We start from the raw sequence: 22,133 nt of genomic DNA on the forward strand, positions 1-22,133 counted from the left end.
TGGAATGGAAGAGTTAAGGCTGCATCTCCTCATAAATTGAATAGGAATAATCAGATCACAGTTTAAAATGATAGACTTTTAAAATAAGAGGCCTTCTGCGGCCATGCCTCCCTGAACTTGTCCTATCTCGTCTGATCTCAGAAGCTAAGCAGGGTCGGGCCTGGTTAGGGCTTGGATGGGAGACCACCTAGGAATATCAGGTGCTGTAGGTGTAAAAAATAATAATAAAAAAATAATAAAATAAAATAAAATAAGAGTCCTCCTTAAAATTACCTCCCAAGTAGCACACAGATTTGTCTTGTGATATAGGTATTTGCCATTCTCATCTTTAGGATAGGGTTCATCTCCAGGCTGAAAAATAAATAACAAGTGTAATTAATTTTATTTATGTCTGGGAATTAAAATTATGGAATTTGAGTTGTCATTATACTAATATACCTTGGCCCTGGGAAAGCAATTCAAGTTATTTATGTTTATATAATATATAATACATTACATATATATTCATGTTTTCTTTTTTGTGGGACTGTCCAAAATTTTCTTCACTTGTCCAACATATGTGACATGTTAATCTTGTTATCTCTCCCTGGTCTTTATTTTCCTTTTATTTATTGGGAAACATATAAAATATATAAAATAATCTGAAGAACAGATTATTGTTCGTCAGCCATAAACTTCTCTCTTAATGACAGCATTACTCATTAGAAAAAGAATTGAGGTTGAGAATTAGGATTTTTAGACTCATTGTTTTGACAGTTTATGCTTGCCGGAGTTGAGGATAGCATAGCATGTTACTTCTTCATTCTGGCTAATTTGCCCAGTGGTTCTTTTCCTTCCATTTTTGGGCCCTTCAGGAGTTCCAGCATCCTTTTTCCTAACTCACACATCATCTGAGTGTCAAATTTCCTTCTATAATTTTTGGGCGCTCCTTTCCTAACAAAGACCCCCTAACTGTGGTGTGGAATGTTGTCCTTCAGATTTCTCCTTTTTGGCTATATCTAAAAATGGGACCCATTTCTTATGGTCTTGGAAATGGGATAGAGAGAAATAAAAAGATGATTCCTAGGTTCCTTGGGTGGATGATGGTAATCATTTCCTGAGGTTGGGTTAGGAATCAAGAGTTTTATTTTGGATATTTTGAGTATGAAATGATCATTAATCATTCAAGTAGATATTTATTTGAGGAGACAAACAGAAGTCTCAGGAAGAGGCTCAGAAAGAGGCCATGGCTGCAGACAAAATTTAGGAGTCCTCAGCATATAAAATAATATTCAGTCCATACAACTGCATGAGATCACCTATAGAGAGAGTATGGCTCAGTAAGACAAGAATATCGAGAATAGAGTATTGGGCATAACAACATTTGGAAGATGGCAGAGAAGAAGCTGCCAAAGAATCTCGAGAGGGTGATATAGAAGCCACAAGGAGAAAATGTTTAAAGGAGATTGTGGTCAACTGTGTGGAAATCATGTGAAGACAAAGTGTCTGTTGGATTTGGTTGGCAGCATGGAAGTCTTCGTAGACTTTGATAATGGGAATTTTTTATTGAAAATCAAGCAATGGATAAAATTCATTATGTTCTTAAAATTTTCCTCCTAAGTTTTCCTTGCCCCATCTCACCTCAATGAAACTTTCCCATGGTGATAACACTTTCTTTTAGCAAAGACAATTTTGTCTCAATTTCCTCTGGTCTCACCGAGAGCAGGAGAAGGGCGCTTTTCTCCTCATGCCACGTGTCATTCATGTTAATTATCCTTCCTGTCTCTGATTTCAAAGTTCTTTGACCTTCTCAACACTTGTGACCCACATTCCCACTCCGGTCTTCCTCCATATTTCTTCTGTCATGAACTCTGTTAAATAATTTTTACTTTCCCAGATTTTAATTGTCCTTATGAAACCTGAGCCTATGATGTGCCCCTTAAGCTTCCACTCTGACTGCTTTACTAATCCCTCATCTGGATAAGCCCGTCGTCTTTTTTTCTCTACTTCTGCTCCTACTACAAGGCATTATTAGAAGAACAATTCAACTCTCTAAAGACTCATGCTATTGACTTTCATAGTAGTAATTTCATTCATCTTTTAGAAATGTCTTATCGTGACTTTTTGTGTTTTATGTTTTGTTATTCTGGTTGCTCGCCTGTTAACTTGACATTTGAAAAATAAAGTGCTAAAATATTTTAGCAAGAAAGGTTTTTTGTTTAAAGAAATCATGAGATTCAAAAGGCATGTGATATTTTAGTTTCAATGATTGATTTCTCAATTACTGAAATTACAGGTCCAGTTGGCAGGTAATATCATTATTTTGTCATTTCTCACTGTTAAAAGTTTTACCTTCTCTATGTCCTTGAACCTTTATCCCATCTAAGAATGGGAACATAAATTCTCTATTTACCTTCTCCAAAAACAAGTCATTAGTCAGGCCCAGTGAAGTAAACTCTTTTTCTCATTTTTAAATACAGGTTCTTTTCAAATCTTTAAGACTCAGCTTAGAAATTTGCCATTTGAACAAGAGTCATAGTTAGTAGAGGGAACAGGAGGGTTTAGATCATACCTGCCAAGATCCTGAAATAATAAAAAAAAAATCACTGTTTGTTTACAGCATATAGGGGTTATTCGGCTTATGAGGATAAGGCAGAAGGGTCAGTGCAGTATAGGGGAACACGTATAAGTTTGACATCAGGGGACCCCGAATCTGGCCCTAGTTCTGATGGACTTTAAACCTGAGTTAGCTACTTCATTGCCTGGGGCCTCAACTCTATCTTCTGTGAAATGAAGGTGTTCTATCTATTGGGAGATATAATTACTAAGGTTCTTTTCACTTGAATATTTTATTATCTTTCCTTTTTTATCTAGGAGATGGTGGGCATTGTTTGTGTAATTTCGCATATATCATTTTGACTCCTCACAACACTTGGCAAGTTAGTTATTGTTCCATTTTACTGATAATGGAATTGGAGTTCAAAAAGATCAAAGTGACTGTGCTAGTAAGTAATAAAGCTGAGAGTTGTCCCCCTTCTGTGTGACTCCAAAGCCCATACTCCTTCCTTCCACTGTGCCATGTTTAGGTGATGTGTAAAGAGATCAAGTAATAACGTGACCACATCATCTGGCTCTTAAATGACAGAGATGGGATTCAAATGAGGCAGTCTGGCTCTAGAGCCCATGTTCCTTACTACCATGCTAAGTGACCTCTGATTAGTGAGTACAGTGGGAATCTGTTGTTTCATTTTCTACCATCCTTATGCTGTTTTTCTATAGAGGAGCTCATTCTTTTTTGTGTGTGTGTGGTCTGACCCAGATGTCACTCTTGGCCACAGATGTCATCAGTCACCCATGCCCTCGCACCAAAGATTAGTCAGTATGGGGATATGACCCAGGCAAGGCTAATCAGTCTTTCTCTATAATTGTTAATGTGTGTTCTCTCTTTCTCTGAATTCTTAAGTTGTATTGATAACGTGGACTTGGCACGTCAAGTGCCATGTTTAGGTGATGTGTAAAGAAATCATGGAGATAGAAAAGGGCCAGAGTACAGGTACATAGTTTGAACTTCTGGATCCAACTGTACCTGATTTAATTATCTCTTGGAATTCTAAGTTCCTTTTTTTGCTCACAACAATTTGCGTATTTTTGCAATTTATAACAAGAGTTGTGACTAATACGAAGGTATTTGGGTATACATAACGAGTAGTGGACAAAAAAATGTGGAATTGGCTAGGTCAGTATGGGTTGAGGACAATGAGAATTTTCCCATGTCCAGCCGAGAATTGGCTATTCTTGCTATGCAATAGCATGGCATCAGGTTAAATTATTGCTTTGTTGTGTCTTGAGACTCAGACAATGTGTCTACTAAGGTTGGAGTTTGAGGGGACTTCGTAGAAAAACATTACATTGGGTGTTAGAGTTTCTTAGCCATTTTTGCAGTCTTCAGTGAGGTCTTGAAGAAAGATAAATGTGTTTATTGTTACTGGGATTGTAAGATAAGAGGTAAGATGATATTTTGCTAAAATAGGTACTTTCTTCTTCTGGATGATCCAAAGTGGCAGAAGTTTATATCTGAGCCTTCTGAAGTTAGAAAAGTCAGTGCTGGCCAATACAAGAAGGGGAGCATCCTAGACAGAAATCAAATTGGATTTTGGGAGAATTCTGATTGTCAGTATCTCTCTGAAGGCAAGATCTCAGGCCACGGATGCCCTACCTGACAGAGGTGCACCATCCAATGAGATGCAGACTGGGTGCAAGGAACACATTATCTGTGCCTCCCTGTTTTGTATTATTTCAAGCCAAATTGAGGCTGTTAAGCTGAAGACTGAGCAAATGATCAGAACAAGGAGATACTTTCCTGAGATGCAGAAAACATAGGCCAAAGATTAGAAACAAGAATTGTAACCCTATAAGACTTCCAGTTTTGATGACTTTCTCATGGAGCTGACAGAATGTGCATTTACTGAAAGCCTAGCAAACTTTGAAAGGATATTGTCTTTCTTGTCTAGGAAATCCCAACCTGACCAATAAGAGCCTTTGATTACCAAGGCCATTGTGAAGCCCACAAACCCATATCTACATGAAGTAGGATGCAAAGGGAGAATCCTCCCTAAGGTCTTGGCATGTGACCACAGAGGAGAGTAGAGTCAACAAGTAAAGTGCTTCCGGAGAACAGAACAGGGGCAGCCATGTTTGCTGTACAAAGGAATTCGGGCCGCTGCAAGGACAGAGTCCTTGTTCTTCCTGACCGGCAGGATCTGATTTGCCTCATGCACAAGTGACCAGTTTCATTTTCAATCTCTCCTTCCCTCAGGGAAATTTTAAAGCAGTTGCTGCTCTTCAGAAGTGTATATGAGGTGTGCTGTTGGGGGTTGAATCAACATGAGTCCATAGATTGAGAAAGTTCAAGGAAGAAGAGCATTTGGACTAGAGGAATAGATATTACATAGACACCCTGATCTTGGAGCTGACTTCCCAAACATGACCATTCTTTGGGATATTTTCCTTTGGGCAGATGGTGAGTGAATTTCCAGTCGTATGTATTATTTTGCATCGTGTTGTGCAGGGACATTTTCATGACTGTGTGAGTGGCAAGAAGGTTGTTTCTGCATGCTGGACAACTAAAATGTGGACTACAGTTTGGAGACTATGTGATGGCTTGATAGAGAGTTTAAACTATAGTTGTAAAGATATGATATAAGAAAAAGTGCATTGGGTTATGAATCAAGAAACATGGGACCCAGGCCAGAGTCTTACATATAATCTTCTTGGGCTTTTGTTGGGCGAAGTCAGTGCTGTCTGATCTAGGGTAGCAAAACTATAACATTCTGTGGTGCTAAGTAAGGAACTAGCTTCATATGCATAGCTTCTGGCTCATGGGTGCCGAAGAGCAGATGCCAGACCTTAGGTGTCTAAACTCACCTTAAAAGCCATGGGTAATTCAATGATGTAAAGATCGACATAATCTAGCTGGAGGACCCTGAGTGTCCTCTCCAGGCTTGGACGGACCATCTCTGGGTCATGATGTGTAGTCCACAGCTGAAAGAATAAAAGGAGGATAGTTAAGTAACATCCACACTATTTTTTTTTTTTTACAATAATGCAGTTCTTTAAAAAGCCTTCATCCACATTTTATTCACTCATTTCATGTCACAAAAATATGTTTATGCTGCCGTTTAATCTGAGTATAGCATAAGCTGATATAACTCTTGCCATCCAGAGTATAGCTTTATCAGAATATAGTACCTGAGACTTAAAGATCCCTCTGAACCACAGAGGACCCGATTCGGGCACAGAGTCTTCCTCTTCGTGGCACTGGCTTCCTAATCGACTCTCCACACTTAAACTTGTCCCCACCGTGTAAGTAGGAAACCCGTCCGAATAGCTATGCTGCCCTGGCCTGGCACTTGTCTTCACATCACTCTGGTGAAAAATGTGTTTCACCTGAACAAGAAATATGAGAGTAGTGGAAAAATGTGATTTTCTTGTTATTGTGGGCCCCCTTGGTGTTATTGTGCCATCTCATTAAAGCGAACATTCTATTTTATATATTTTAATTATTTTTATTCAGCAAACACAGATAGCCCCGGCTTTGTAACAGATACTGTTTAAGTGTTTTGTAAATGTCAACCCTTAACAACTTTATGAAGTAGTTGATTTAATTCGGTTCAATATTTCAACAGCTCTAACTCTTTACCAAGGAGATTAGAAGGAAAGTTTTTTGGTTAATTTGTCTTGGTGCTTATTTAAAACCTCATTTTTATGTGAAACAAAATGGGACAAATAAGATTATTATTATGGAAAAAATGCAAAACTCTAAAAATTTTTAAGATAAGACATAAGTCTTCAATAATATTTCTGGTTTTGGGCAGGCTGCTTTTGCGTCGGTCCTCAGGATATGAATTCCAGTTTATTCTTCTCCAGAAACATTTTGGGAACACTCATTTAAGGTTTGGTGTTTTACTCTAATGAGGGACTGTGTAATAATAAAAGCTTTAGGAATCAAAATTGTCAAGTCATAATAAAGTGAAAAGCTTCAGGTTGATATTCAGGGACAGTGGCTCCTGATGGCTTCTTGATATCATAACCCATAAGTGGCTGGTGACTTGGGGAATTGCAAAGCCTTGGAGAGCTTAGAAAGGAGCATTAGTGGGGAGCTGAGAGGAAAGGAGGTCTGGAGAGTGGCTGAAGTCAGAAATAGCATCTTGCTCTCTTTAGAACCCTCAGGAGAATTGTCTTACAAGCTCTCTAAAGTTGTACAGCTTTATTCCTGTAAAGCTGCATGTAAATACACACCCTACATTTCCACTGGCTGTTATTTTAACCATGATGCTTTATCTTTCCAATTGCTCTTCAGTAGATAGTGATTTCTAACCCTGGAAATTTAAATTGCTCAAGAGGTAGTGATCTAAACAAAATGTGATACAGCCACACAATGGAATGTTATTGGCCATAAAAAGAAATGAAATTCTCATCCATGCTACAACATGTATGAACTCAGAAAACAGTGTACTAAGTGAAAAAAGCTAGACACAGAAAGTCACATATTATATGATTCCTTTGGTATCAAACATCCCAAACAGAAAAGCTTGTTGAGAGGGAATGCAGATTAGTGATTGCTAGTGGCAGGGAGAGAGAGAAATAGGAAATGACAGCTAGCGGAGATGGGGCTTCTTTTTGGAATGATGAAATATTCTGAGATTAGGTAGTGGTTATGGTTGTACAACTTTGTGAATATACTAAAAGCACTGACTTAAAATGTTGAACTTTGTACTATATGAATTATAGCTCGATAAAAAATTGATCTTTGGACAAATAGGCAGACACAAAAAAAGAAGGCTTCCCTTTTAAAGAAGCTTTGGCAAATGCTTATGTAATATGAACCACCTCCCACTTTCTCTCAATTCCCCAAACTTTTGCACTGTAGAATTTGTTCTTTCTGTATTGTTTTAAGTCCATGCCCATATATAAAGAAGGAGCTTTGCCCTAACCTTCAAGGGGCACATTAGTCCCTAAATCCTTGGCAAAAGTAAGGAATTTGGCAGTCGAGAATTCATACCTCTTGGTGAGTCTAATATTCTTTGGCAGAGAAAAAGTGACATCAGTCCACCATTAATATAAGGGGTTAGGGGGGTGGAGGGAAGGTCTCACCTTTCCACAGTAGAAAATATCCTCTCTCCGCACCTTTCCTTCTGCCATTTTCTCCCTGATGGCCTCCCCCACCTCGTGCTCGTTCTGGTAGACGTAGGCCCCATCAAAGTGCCGGAACCCAATGTCGATGGCAGTCTTCACCGATGCAACACACATTCCCTTAGGAGTCTGACATGACAAGGGGGTCGAGGTGTGAGAGAAAAGAAATGGGTCTTTAGTTTAATCCTCATTAATCAGGACACTTTGCTGTACGCTGTTTTAGAGTGAAAATGACAAATTCCCCATTCCGTGCTGGTGTGATTGGAAGATGGTGTCTGGAAGCTGCAGAAACTGATCTCCCAGGGAAGACCCCACCCTCAGTGGTGATTCCATCCATTCCACGTCAGCTTTGTGGCTTCAGAAGTGTGACTTGATTAGTTTTACCAGTGACAGGAGTTCCATGTTATAGGAGGGCACAGGTTTGATGAATAAGGCTCAGTTATTGATCAGAAATTGGGGTGAATAAACTGAGATATATCCACAGAATAGAATACTACCCAGTAATAAAAAGGACTGAACTATTGACACACACACCCACACAGATGAAGGAAAAAGTCAGACAATAAGTAAATACTTTATGATTCCATTTATATAGAATGCTAGAAAATGAAAACTAATCTATAGTGACAGGCACAGATCAGGGATGGCCTGGGGTGGGGCGTGGGGCAGGGGTGGCAGGAAAGGATTACAAAGGAGTACAAGGAAACTTTTGGCAGTGATGGTATGTTCACCATCTTGATTGTGGTGATGGCTTCATGGCGTGTACATGTATCCAGGTCATCAAATTTATACTTTAAATTCAATGTGCAGTTTGTTGTATGTCAATTATACTTCAGTAAATCTGGGGAAAAATTGTCGAGGGGTATGCTGTTTTTTCCGGATATATTTTTATCAAATTTGGCAGCCAAAACTGTTCATTTTATTAACCTGCATGAAGCATAAGAATGAGAATATCCCTTCCTATGAATATTGGGAGGGAAAAAACACCTGACAAATTCTTAACACTTGAGATATAAGTTATCCATTTTTCACATTGCACATAAATGGCCGTTCTTTAGCCATGATGACATTTATTTTTATTGAGGTAGTAGTGGTTAATAACATAAATATCAGGTTTACCATGTTATTTGTCATCTGCGTATACTCTATTGTGCACTTACAACTAAAAGTGTAGGTTTCTTCCCTTAGATGTATTTGACCCCTTTACCTGTGTCGACCTCCCCTCAATCCTCTTCCCCTCTGGTAACCACCATCGTGTCGGCTGTATGTGAGTTCGTTTTTGTATTGTTGTTCATTACTTTTTTGTTTTATATTCCACATATGAGTGAAGTTATATGGTTTTTGTCTCTTTCTGCCTGATTTACTTCACTTAGCTTGATACCGTCAAGATCCTTCTATGTTGTTACAAATGGCAATATTTCATCTTTTTTTATGGCTGAGTAATATTCCACTGTGTATACATACCACACTTCTTTATCCATTCATCCATCAGTAGACACTTAGGTTGTTTCCATCTCTTGGCTATTTTAAGTAATGCTGTTATGAACGAAAGGGTATATATATCTTTTCGAATTAGTATTTTTATATTCTTCGGATAAATACCCAAAAGAGGAATTGCTGGGTCATATGGTAGTTCTATTCTGATTTTTTGAGGAACCTCCATACTGTTTTCCATAGTGGCTGCACCAGTTTACAATCATTCTAGCAGTGCACGAGGGTTCCCTTTTCTACACATCCTGGCCAGCACTTATTTCTTGTCTTTTTGATAACAGCCATTCTAACAGGTGTGAGGTGATGTCTTGTTGTGATTTTCACTTGCATTTCTCTAATAATTAGTGATGTTGAACATCTTTTCATATGCCTGGCGGCCGTCTGTATGTCTTCCTTGGAAAACGTCTATTCAGATCCTCTGCCAATTTTTTAATCAGGTTATTATTATTTTTTTGGTTGAGTTGTATGAATTCTTTTATATGTATTTGGATATTAACCCCTTATTGAAAATGTCATTTGCAAATATATTCTCCCACTCAGTTGGTTGCCTTTTTGATTTGCTGCGCAGAAGTCTTTTAGTTTGATTAGTTGCATTTGTTTATTTTTCCTTTTGTTTCCCTTGCCTTCAGAGTCAAATTCACAAAAACACCACTGAGGCCAATGTTCAGAAGCTTAGTGCCTATGTTTCCTTCTATGAGTTTTACTTTTTCAAGTTTAACTTTCAGCTCTTTAATCCATTTTTGAGCTACTGAATAAAAGTACTCCTTCCATTCATTACTTATATTCCTGAGTGCATGGAGCTGCCTTTCTGAGTTTTCTTGTGTGTCACTGAGTTTTTTCATGACTGCTAATTTGAATTCTCTGTCCTTTAGATCACTGCCTTTCACGACCTTGAGTTTGGTTTCTGGAGAACTGTCCTTTGTGTTACCACATTTCCTTGGCTGTTCACTGGACTTGATGGTTCGTTCCTCTGCTGGCGCCTTTGAAACAGTGAGTACCTTTCTTATTAAGGTACCATTTTGATTTGAACAATCTAGCAGGTTGATAATTAGAGGTCTTTGTTTTGTTTTTCCGTAAAAGGTGCCACAGTACAAGTTTTTGTTTTCTCCTACCTGTGCTACTTGCACCTGGGGTGAGAAGGTGTGTTGCTGTGGTCATAGGAGTTGCTGCTGGGGTGACGAGGGGGTCAGCGTTCCTGTTGTGTGTGGGCCATCTGGGTCTTTGGGACACCACTGCTGTGGCGGGGGGATGTGGTGGGTTGGGGGAGCTGGTTTTGTGAGCCTAGTGTGTCATTGCCTGGTTTTCTTTCCCACTGGTGCCACTGGGCTGTGGCTGGGAGGCCACAGGCTCATCTCTACTGCTGCTACCAGGCTCCACTGCAGTCAGGGGAGGGAGTGGGTTCTCACGGCCAACACTGTTCCTACCCCTCTCGTCCCCCACCGAATCATAGTTTGGGGGCCACACCCCAACTCCTCCACCACTATGCTTTGGTGGCTAGACAACTGCATCTGCAGGCACCATTCCTGTCTCCCTCCTCATTCTGCCTCCCTGTGAGTTCCAGTACACTCTCTTTCAGATGTACCAAGGTGTGCATCTCTAAGGCTGGCTAGTGTACTGAGCAGAGGAACCTTTGTTGCGTTAAAGATGTCTGATTTGTTGTAGATTTAAGGGTAGATACACAGGAGTCTACTATGCACTCTGCCATGATACTCTGTGATGACATTTTAAATACATGAAAGTATGTCTCAACATATAAATAGCCAATAGACATAAGAAAAGATGCTCAAGGTCACTAATCGTCAGAGAAATGCAAATTAAAACCACAATGAGATATCACCTCGCACCTGCCAGAATGGCTATCATCAATAAATCAACAAACAAGTGTTGGTGAGGATGTGGAGAAGAAGGAACCCTTATGCACTGTGGGCGGAATTGCAAATTGGTGCAGCCATTATGGAAAACTGCGTGAAGGTTTCTTAAAAAACTAAAAATAGAACTATCTTATGATCCAGCAATTTCACTTCTGGGTATTTATCTGAAGAAATCTAAAACACTAATTCGAAAAGATGTATGCATCCCTATGTTCATTGCAGCATTATTTAAAATAGTCAAGATAGGGAAGCAACCTAAGTGTCCATCAATAGATGACTGAATAAAAAAGAAATAGTACATATATACAATGGAATATTACTCTGCCATAAAAAATGAAATCTTATCATTTGTGACAACATGGATGGACCTAGAGGGTCTTATGCTAAATGAAACAACTCAGAAAAACAATCATCATGTGATTTCACATTTATATGGAATCTAAAGAACAATATAAACAAACAAACAAAACAAAAACACTCATAGATACAGAGAACAAACTGATGGTTGCCAGATGGGAGGCAGAGTTGGGGGCTGGGTGAAAAAGGTGAAGGAAGTAAGAAGTCCAAATTGATAGTTACGGAACAGTCACAGGGAATATAGTCAGTAATGTTATAATAACTGAATGATGCCAAGTGGGTACTAGATTTATCAGGGGAATCACTTCATAAATTATATAAATGTAACTACCATGCTGTACACCTGAAATTAATACAATATTGAACATCAACTGTAATTGGAAAAAAAAGTGTGTGTCTCAATTTAGTTATGTTTTTCTTAATGAGGAATGGAAGTCTTAACGGAGATTTCCATCAAGATGAACACCTAGTCTCATCAAATAAAAATTTTACATCATCTTTTAGGATGTGTGTGTGGGAGAGTTTTAATCCTATTTGTTGATTTTTATTGCATTTATATTCAGATGGTGATCGTTCTGATGTTATTCGTAAATGTTGAAACTACTTGTGCTTGCTTCTATATTGTCAGTATTCTAACCAAGTGCTTGACAAATCATATCGGACCTGTGAACTCTGGTCCATAGCTCTTGGTTTGTTGTAAACTGAGTGAGACAAGAAATCTCCTGTATTTCTAGTGGCTTTATGGTCCTGGACTGGATATACAAAGTCTTGGGAGCATAAATTGTATTTTCTTTCTGTATTTCAGTGGAAAGTCAGCACTATTGAGAAGATAAGATGATAAGAAAAATGAACAAACTGGCTACACAGATGGTATTAGAAAATAGGATTGATAGTAACAAATATCAAATATTTGGAAAAAGATACACACCTTCTAGAACCTCTTTGATTAATTAATTGACAACAGGATTAATAGGGCTGGAACAGAAATTGAGGCAAAAAACTCAGCCTGTAAAATGAGATACTATGAATGACAGCGAGTGCGCCAAGAGAAGCACAATGGGAAGAGGAGGCTTGGGATAGAATTCAGAAACTTACAAGGGAAAAAAATTAAAATACTGCTTTACTTCTTATGTGTATACAGTAGTATTAACGAAAAGAATTTTTAGATGAGATGGTAAATATAATCTCAGCAATATCACAGAGATTTTGTGGGCTGAAACGCATAATTTAGGTACAGAGCTAAAGTAGGTTACAAGGGAAGAGAAAACAAAGCATATTAAAGTATATGCTTATATTTTCAAAGATTAACTAAGAAAAGAAACACAGGGGACAGCATTTAGGATAAAGAAAAGGAGAAAGGGAAGAGCTAAGATAGGAGTGTGGTATTGACTGTTAGCCTGAAGTAATATTCGAGTGGTGCTTTATTTAATAAAGATGATAGCAGAGAAGAAAATTATAGTAGTGAAAGTCTTCAATTATTCAGCCATCATTAAAGAGCCTTTTCCAAAAGCTGAATATCTGGTACACTCTTGTTTAAAATGTTCTCCTTTAGGGCAGAAGCAGCAATGAGGTGAATTACTATTTTAGACTTAATTCTAACCAATCTGGAGGAACTGGTTGGAAATATGGGCATAAAAAAAACTTCTTTATAATTCTTAAATATAGCATAAGCAAATTTTATATAAATTCTGACAGATTCTTTAGGAAAATCCCTTTTAGGGAAAAATCAGAAAGATCAAATAGAATACCATATCTGGTGACTTAAATAAGTGATACAATCGGAAAATCTGAAGTGCAAAACTTTGACTTAACAAGTAAGGACAACCTCAGTAAAATAAAGAATTCTGTTTCCTAAAACAGCCAAGAGCACCCTTCCTCCCACTTAAGAAAGGGAAGGGTCCTTAAAGATGAGGTCTCATCCTCCATGATGTAACATGTACCTTAGGTCAACGTCCTCTATATAGTATTGTGTCCCCACTAAGTACAATGCTTGAGTCCGAAAACCCAGTAGGAGTGATTCCTTTTAGCATCACTCCCTTTGACCCGCTTGGAAAATGTGTGCTTCCTACCTCTGAATTTTAGCCTCTGTGAATCTAAAGGTCCTAGTTCCCAGTTGAAACCAGGTTCCTTATTTCAAGAGTTCAGCATTCAAGTTGCCATATTGGCAGGAGTAAGAGATCCTATTGAAGGAGGTAGGGCTCCTCCATTGTTACATAGTGGAACAGGGAAGAAAGCATTTGACACCTAGGTGATCCAGTGATACACTCCTTACCAATTTTAATAGTTAGTGGACAGGGCAGCAGCCATAACCTGAGAGGGTAAATTGACTCAGACTTCTCCAGGTAATATGAGGTAAGTCACCTAGACTAGCAGATATATTGATTGGCTAAGAGCATAGAATGCGTTGTCTGGGAGGGAGATGATAAGTGTAAGCTACAACTTAAAGACAGCTTTAGTGGCAGGAGCTGTGTGCATCCTGCTAACCTACAACTTTTAAATTTTTTGTAGGAAAGAGACCAAATAATTCTGGAAGAGCTAGTGCCAGGGGTGAACTTAGCGTATAAAACCAGTAGGTCTGCTTGGCACCAAGGGTAGACTGTAAGACATATCAGAGCATACCCTGTGCCTTCAGCTGCCAGAAGTGTTGGTTGCTGATTATGCGCATCTGGTTCCCTCTGTGGATGACATAGGGCGTAAAAGCCTGATCTTACCTTAACTCAGCACAGCCCTGTAGCGTCATTCCCATTCCAGAGCAATCGCATCACAGTTCAACTCTCCCCACTGCACAGACTCGCTTTTCTCACCCCCTTACAGGTCTGGTTCCCGAGAGTACGCTCCAATAAGCTACCTGTATGCAAATCTCTTTCTCAGAGGCTGTTCCTCAGAGCTCCCAGCTAAGACACTTGGGTAAAGAAGGATTTCTTAAACAAGCTAGAGAAAGTACTAATGATGAATTTAAAGGGTATGACCACATTAAAACTGAGAAACTCTGTTCATCAAAAGACACCATTAAAAAGGTAAAAAGACAAATGGGAAGAGATCTTTTCACATAGATATAACTGACAAAAAACTCATATCCAGATTTTTTAAAAATCCGACATATCAATAAGAAAAGAGAAATCCGAGAAAGAAAAATACGTAGAAGGCATAGCCACTTTGCAAAAGATATCCAAATGGTTAATAAAAGATATGAAAAATTAATCTCATCTAGAGTGTAAAGGAAATGAAAATTAAAACCACACGGAGATGATACACACTTACCAGAGCTGCAAAAATTTAAAAAAAAGAAAACACCACCTGTTGGTGAGAGTGTGGAGCAGTTGATACTCTCTTACATAGTCAAAGGGAGTGTAATTTATATGACCACTTTGGAAATTATTTATATTGACATCATCTACTAAAATTGAAGATACTGGTACTTGATGGCATAGCAATTCCACTCATAGGTGTATATATCTTAGAAAAACTCATGCATATGTGCAATAAGACATATGCAAGACTCTTTGTAACAATACTGCCTGTAAAGCTCCAACTGGAAACAATACAAATGTCCACCAACAGTAAAATGGATACTGATGTTAAATATTAAATATAAATAGTTAAATATTATACAGCAATAAAAATGGTCGAAGAAATGATAATTAACATGGATGAGCCTTACAGCATCATATTTAGAAAAAGAAGCAAGGCAAAAAATAATGCGTTCAGTATGTTTTCATTCATAGAAAGTCCAAAAACTGTCAAAATTAAAATACATTGTTAGAAACGCATGTTAGAGTTGTGCAACCCTTAGGAAAAAAAGCAAGAAAATAATCAGCATAAAAAGTTCTAAGAGCAATAACTCTTGAGGGAGGGACGACTTTGGATTGGGAAGGGCACACAGAAGGCTTCTGGGGTTTAGTGTGTTCTAATTTTGAATCTGGGTGGTGGTTACACAGATGTTAGTTTTAAAAGTATTTATCCCTCTCTAAGTGTATCATATTTCAAAATTTTAAGGATTTAAAAAAAAGAAGGTAGATAAAAAATAAGGGGTAAGTGATTCAAACAACTTTTAAAAACTTAGATCCGAAGAGTATTGAAACCTGGGCCTGAAACGTCATTTTCGGCCTTGGATCCACTACCATTTGTTTTCTTGTGCTTGGCTCCAGTTGATTGCAGAGCTTTGTAGCATTTACCCTAATGATTTGTAACCTTCAGCTAAGTTACTTCCTTCCCAGGCTCCCTCCAGTGAAATCATTTTCCCCATAGCCACCAACCAAATTCAAGTCATTATTTTTTGCTTGATTTATTACAGAAGCTTTCTTGCTTGATCTCTGTGTATTCCATCTCTTCTCATTTTAATTCATTTTAACTTTGGCAGGTTAATATTTATGAAATATGAACCTACCTTTTTCTCCCTGATATTTATTTTTGTTACCCTCTACCTCCACCACCAAGCCACTTTTTACGGCTAATGTGTAGCATTCATTGCCTCTAGAGAGGAATGGTGTAACAAAATGCAGAAGTCAGTTCAAGGCATTTGATTTCTAAAAACCAAGGCTTCTGTGGCAGGAGTGTGAGTGTGAAGGGGTCCCAGGTACTAGAAAGAACTCAGGATATGCACTATACTAAAAGTAGAAACAAACGTCCACCGATTTTTTTCTTTGTTCCTTGACTCATATAGCTAGCATTTTACAAAAATATAAATGAGTTGTCATTACTGAAAAATTAATAATTACTTTATAACAGCCTCTGAAAATTGTTAGAAGATCAGGCCATACTGGACCCTTGTTTATGCGTGGCAATTGGCTATAATGGAGAAATTGGCATCCTTTTTTAGAATGGTGCGTGAAATCATATTGTGTCTTTGACTGACTGTCACCTCCTGAGCGTAGTTGCATGTGTTTTCTTGTAGCAAAGAAGAAAATAAAACATTTCTTGCACTCATGTCTACTATCAAAGCGGGAAAGCAGAACAAAACTGAGAAATAGATGTAGCACCTAGGACCACTTATATAGGCTTCCTGCCTGGTCCCTTTACATAGAGATTATGAGACCACCCTCCCCTGAGACAGATTCTTGACCAAACTCTGATCAAGCTCCCTTGAACTCTTTTTCAAAATGAATTTCTGTGTTCATCTCTGCATCGGCCGATCTGGTCATGAATCCCGGTAAATCAGGTTAGCAAGAACCCCCATCCTCCATACTGATCGCCCTTGATACCGAATCAGGTTCCTCATCCTCTGCCACCCCGCAGCTGATGTCTAGTCACTCGGCTCTGTCTTTGGCAAGACTCTTGTTAGGTCAGTTTAGTCAAATCCCCCTTTACCTCTGATGTTTCCTCTTAGTAGTTTTCTACCCACTAACCCCTATCCTGCTCCTTGGCTGTACATTCCCACTTGCCCGTGCTGTATTCTGAGTTGAGCACCATCTCTCTCCTCTATGCAAAATTCCAGCCCCGTGTTCCCTATACCCATCACAACAGCCCCTCTTGAGGAAAGTCTTCCTTACCGTGCTTTAACAAGTGTCATTGAATAATTATTCTCCTTTAACAACCTGTCCTCATCATAAAGAAAATAGTACTTGATGTAAGAACAAGACTTTGCCTTCTTTAGGTAAAACAAGGTTCCCTGGGTTGAGAGGAGGGGAATCAGATGTGCATTGAGGAAAAAGCAAGGAATATTTAAAGGATGGCGTATTTCTGACAAGGTTCTGTGCCCCCTGCTTCCTCCGGCTCAGAGGCAGAACGGACTCCATGTTTCGGGCTCCTTGTTGGTACTCATCAAAGGTTTGGACTTTACGTCTTCTTTGCCCCATATGCAAAGCCTTTGGCTCGCTCTTCAGGTTGTAAAGACTTTTGCAGTTACAGAAATCTCAACCAGGGCCACCCAGGAAAAATACTGGATCAGTTATGACCCCAATTCACCTTCCTAGGCCACTGCTTCCCTATAGCTTGATGTTTCTTGATCTACCCCATAACTAGATTTGTTCATTTTTACTTTCATCTTTGAACAAACGTTATCTCAAAGCGCTTCAGCTTTTCCATATGTGTTAGTTATATGTGTAATTTTTTTATCTGCCTTTAGTCATCCATTTACGGCTTTTAAATTCCATGTTTCTAGCCCATTGTTTCGATGCCTGTGTTATCTACAAAAATGCCTCACATGTGGCGGGCAATAAATATTTATTGAACCACATTATTATCTACTCTCCAAAATATTTACCATAGGTCCTGGATCTGTGCCATTTGCACACCTGGTAATATTCTTGAGTTTTACTTGAAGTTTTTTTATTAACAGTGACTGTTAACTCTATGGGCTTATATTCATAAATCTGAATTAATTTCTATCAAAGCAAAAAAAAAAAAAAGGAACAAGACTCAAAACTCTCACTATTAGACTTACCCAGATGGAGCTATAAGGAGAGAGACAGAAATAGAGGGAACTCTGTTGGGGGCTATTATAGATTGTTTCACCTCTGTACGAGAGCATTCTGGGAAGCTCACATAGAAAAAAGCCACATAGATAATTTGTACATTTTAGTTTTCCTTAGCAATGCCCGGAGTGCCTAGTGCTACTAATGTTGGTTACATCTCAAAGTCCCTGAATACACAGACATGAAAGAAACACTTTTACAAGAAAGCTGGGCATATTAAGAAGAAAAAAAAGCCTTTGTAAGTCAGGAGAAGCTGAGCTTGTTAGCCGCACACAGCTCTGTAATACTGTTCTCCCAAGCTACTCTCCTACAATTCCTGTCTCCATATGTTCTGTTGGAATCTAAACGGTGCTGAAGTTGGAGGTGATGCTGTTCGTCTTCTGTATTGTAGCCGTCCATCTCTGTTCCCTTCCATCTCCCCCTGAAGATATGCCTAAATCTTCACCCGGTGCCCTGCTGCTCTCTGACTTCTGTATCGCAACTGAGCAGGATCTCAGGGCAAATATTGACTGACTTGACTATGTACACGAAACATGAATGAATTCCAATAAAAGAGTTACCTCAGCCTGGTATTCACCTCGTGTCTCTTGTGGAATGAAAAGTTTGGAAAGATTCTCAGGCATGTCTAGGGGAAAAGACTAAATTTTGGCATCTGACTCTACCTCTTGGAATAAGACGGATTCCGAAGTTAAATCTAATTTAGAACTTTTATTTCAGGGTGACCAACTTGGGCACAGGCCATTCTAGCCTCTGCCGCATAGGCCCTGGGTAGGTGATAAAGGAGCTGTCAGTCGTTTGGCTTGGAGCAGAGGCCATGAGTCGGCTCTCTCCGAGATACTCCATTCTCCCCACTTCCATATCCCGCCTTAATCCCAGCTCTACCCCTTCCCCTACCGAAAATCTTCCAGATACGTGTTGTGTATTTTTCTTCACATTAGAGTTTCTGATTTTGTGAGACCTATCAACTCCATATATTATATTACTCTACAGTTGATAATATTTCTGATCGCAAATGTGGTTTTTGTACATGCGTGATCTTCATTTCTAATAGTATTCCTCTTATGTCATAGTCTCTAATTGGTATAGATCTTATCTTCCGAAGTAATTTATAACTCCTTTGGAGATATGACTGCTTTTGAATGTCTCTAACCCATAGCATTTACATATGTATATATCTTCTAGGCTATATGCTTCAGGATGTATAGTCCTAGATACTTTCATATACAGAAATACACATAGAAGGTCATAGTTAGAAATATGCAGCTTCATTGATAGAAGATACATTCATAACAGGCAATAGAGTATAGAGATTAGAGCATAGGATCTGAAGCCAAACTCCGTTGGTTCAAATCCTTGCTCCATTCCTTTGCATTATAAGTTTGGGGCAATTTATTTAATCTTTTTATATCTCACTTTTCTCATCTATGAAATGAGATCAGTGATATCTCACTCATAATGTTGTGAGGATTAAATTAGAAAATGCATGTAATGTAAAGCACTTAAGAGTTCCTCGTATATGGTTAAATGTTCAGAAAATTTTGGCTCTTTTTGTCTCCATTTACATCTCCATACCTCCTGATGCTCACATACATATACATCCCCCTTCACAAACTCATTCATTAATATGGCAAGCGTTAGCTGGATACCCGTTACTAGATACTATACTGGGAATATAGGACTTAACAGGACATGATCTCTTTCATAATGGATTTTACAGTCTCATGGAGGAAGATTACAGAGAAACAATGATTACAGGGGGCTGTGTGAACATATAGGAGAGGCATGTTGTGGTGCCTGGGCCCTGGGATTCTGAGGAGAGGTATCCTTTGAGCTGAGTCTTGAAGGCTTGGTAGAGGTTAGCCAAGAGAAAGGATGTTCCAGGTAGAAGGCAGCATGTTTGAAGGCATGGAGATGGGAGAGCTGTTCAAGGAACTTAGGGAGTTATGTTTTACACTGAGGGAGAGGTTGGAAAAGTGGTGGTAGATGCTGCTGGACAGATGGATCTCGACTGAACCATAAATGCCCAGTACACGAGGCCAGGAGTGCGGACTGTCTTCCTGTAATTGGCAAGGAGCCATTGAAATGTTTGAGCAGAGGAGTGATATGGTCAGATTTGGGTCTGGGGAGGATCCTGGTAGTCTACTTTGGATAATTAATTGGAAGGGAACAAAATTGGAAGAATAGCCCAAAGATAAGTTAAGAGTCTAAACTAAGACAGTGACAATACAGATAAAGAGGAGGGTGTGGACTGGAGAAACGTTTCTGAGATAAATTCAACAGGGATTTAGCAACCATTAGGATGTGGTGGGGAGAAGGGGAGACATGAGGAAGAGGGTAGAATGAAGGAATTTCCTCAGGGTTCTGGCTTGGATGGCTGGGAGTGGTGGTGGCATTTGCTAGGAGGAGTATTTGGCAGGAAAGGAAGATGGTGAGTGCACTTTGTCATATTGTGTTAGAGGTGCCTGTGGAAGATGGAGACCATACTTGATGGTGCAACAGAACTATCCAACAGAACTATGGATTAGATTCAGTAGACCAGTGGTTAGCCTAACGATCTACATTTCTTTAAAAATGCCCCAGGTGGTTCTAATGTAGCCAGTTCACAGTGTGTAGGGAGATATAACAAACAGAATAGGAAATAGAGATTTAAAAATGTCTGCGTATGTACACTTGAAGCAGAGATTATGAATGAGGTCACACAGAGACAGTGAACAAGAGAGCAGAGAAAGGGACTAGTGATCCAGACTCTTACAATTGTTCCAACAGTGATTTTTCTTTGCATTACCAAAACAAGGGAACCGAGTGGTTGACCTGGAATGGGGGATTGCGATACAAGTGTTAACCACCCATGGTACCTGTAGTTTATTTATCTTCTGCCTTCCATTCTCCGTGCTGCCCCAGAATCATCTTTCGAAAACACTGACCTGATGATGCTATTGCTCTATTCCCAAACTTTAAGTAATTCCTCCCTTTCTGTAATCCAGTCTCAATTTACATTTCCAGATCCAGCTGCCTTTACCTCCACCAATTCCATATGCCAGCCACTGTGGGTCTGGCCTTCCCTGGATACATCGTATATCCTGCGCCTCTGTACTCCCCTTTCTGCCTGAAAAGTCCTGCCTTAGCTCTGCTTCTCTGCCTGACTCACTCATACTTAGTTTTACAGAATTCATTCATACACGATTACTCAAATTTCAGTAGCATTTCTACACATATCACTTTATTCTGATAATCAGCATGAAATGTTGAATTGCAATGAGGATAGCAGAAAGATTTAGGTAGAAACTTTATTATGTTTTAATGTAAACCCACTTCAGCCTTCATGGTCAAATTTATATTTCTAGTTCCAGGACATTTATTCTTTACTGTTCAATAATTAGTTGTTAATTAGTGTATCTCCACTGTTAGATTTTTAAGCCCCAGGAAGCAGAGACTAAGATCATCACATTTGAAGCTTCCATAGGTTAGTGCCTCACACGTGGTAGATTTTTACTATATGTTAGACTGAACTAAAAATTCTCAAACATAAACTTAAAAAAAACCACAAGCCATAAACTCAATAATTTCATGTGCCTAAAATCAAATAATTAACATCCACCTGAATTTTAGTAAAGGAAGCAGAAAAGTCCCATTCTCTAATCCAAGATAATTTGTAGTCACAAATTGATTTAGGTTAAGGTTTTGCTCAATATTTACTCAGGTAAACAGTAGGCCTTGGAGGTTGCTTTCATTATTACAAAAAGTAAACCAATGAGATCCATTTAAAATGACTTGCAGATTTTGCTTTAAGAAAGTTTAAAAACAAAAAACAAACAAAAAAAAACAGATCAGCTTACCAATTTAGGTTCTGAGAAGGTACCAAGCCCGATGATAGGAATGCTGTTTCCATCACTTAGAGGTATGCGATGGTCTGCAGCACTGAGGTACATCTTGGAGAGAGTCTGGGGTTTCAGATACCCAGGAGTGGTTCTGAACACCATGGAAAGAATCTTTTTGACGACTACGTCCTAGGGCCCGTTTAATCAAAGAAAGGGCCAGAGGGAGGAGCAGTGGGAGGGAAGAGAGATTGACAGATCTGTTTCTCAACTTGTTTTCTTCCAGGTTTTTTGGAAATCCTAACTCAGATTGTCCTTTGAACTTTATCAGAGACATAAGTAACTCATCGAGAGTTTATGTCTGCTATAAAGAAAAGCTTGGAAAAAAACCCAAAAGGACCTGTTAATCTAGCTGGCTTCTACCTGTTAGAATGCTTTTGTTGCCAAGTAACAGGACTATTTCATATTCTCTTAAACTAAAAAGGAAATTTATTGCTTTATATTCCTGAAAACTT

General features: G+C 38.9%; 1 protein-coding gene across 2 annotated transcripts in view; it reads right to left on the reverse strand.

The window, feature by feature from the left end:
* Positions 1-21,776, reverse strand: part of AKR1D1 (aldo-keto reductase family 1 member D1) — a 35,044-nt gene extending 13,268 nt beyond the window's left edge. Inside the window, exons 1-4 of one of the 2 annotated variants that reach the window (XM_006910487.1) lie at positions 21,640-21,776; positions 7,633-7,800; positions 5,404-5,520; positions 274-351 (exon numbers count right to left, since the gene is read on the reverse strand). In XM_006910487.1, the coding sequence (XP_006910549.1) occupies positions 274-351; positions 5,404-5,520; positions 7,633-7,800; positions 21,640-21,732 (456 nt within the window). In that variant the 5' untranslated portion in view covers positions 21,733-21,776. The remainder of the gene's footprint in view (positions 1-273; positions 352-5,403; positions 5,521-7,632; positions 7,801-21,639) is intronic. The other variant, XM_006910488.1, reaches the window with a different exon arrangement.
* Between the last annotated feature and the right edge of the window lie 357 nt (positions 21,777-22,133).

The sequence above is a fragment of the Pteropus alecto genome, unplaced genomic scaffold (genome assembly GCF_000325575.1).
Source record: "Pteropus alecto unplaced genomic scaffold, ASM32557v1 scaffold22, whole genome shotgun sequence".
Classification (NCBI taxonomy): domain Eukaryota; kingdom Metazoa; phylum Chordata; class Mammalia; order Chiroptera; family Pteropodidae; genus Pteropus; species Pteropus alecto.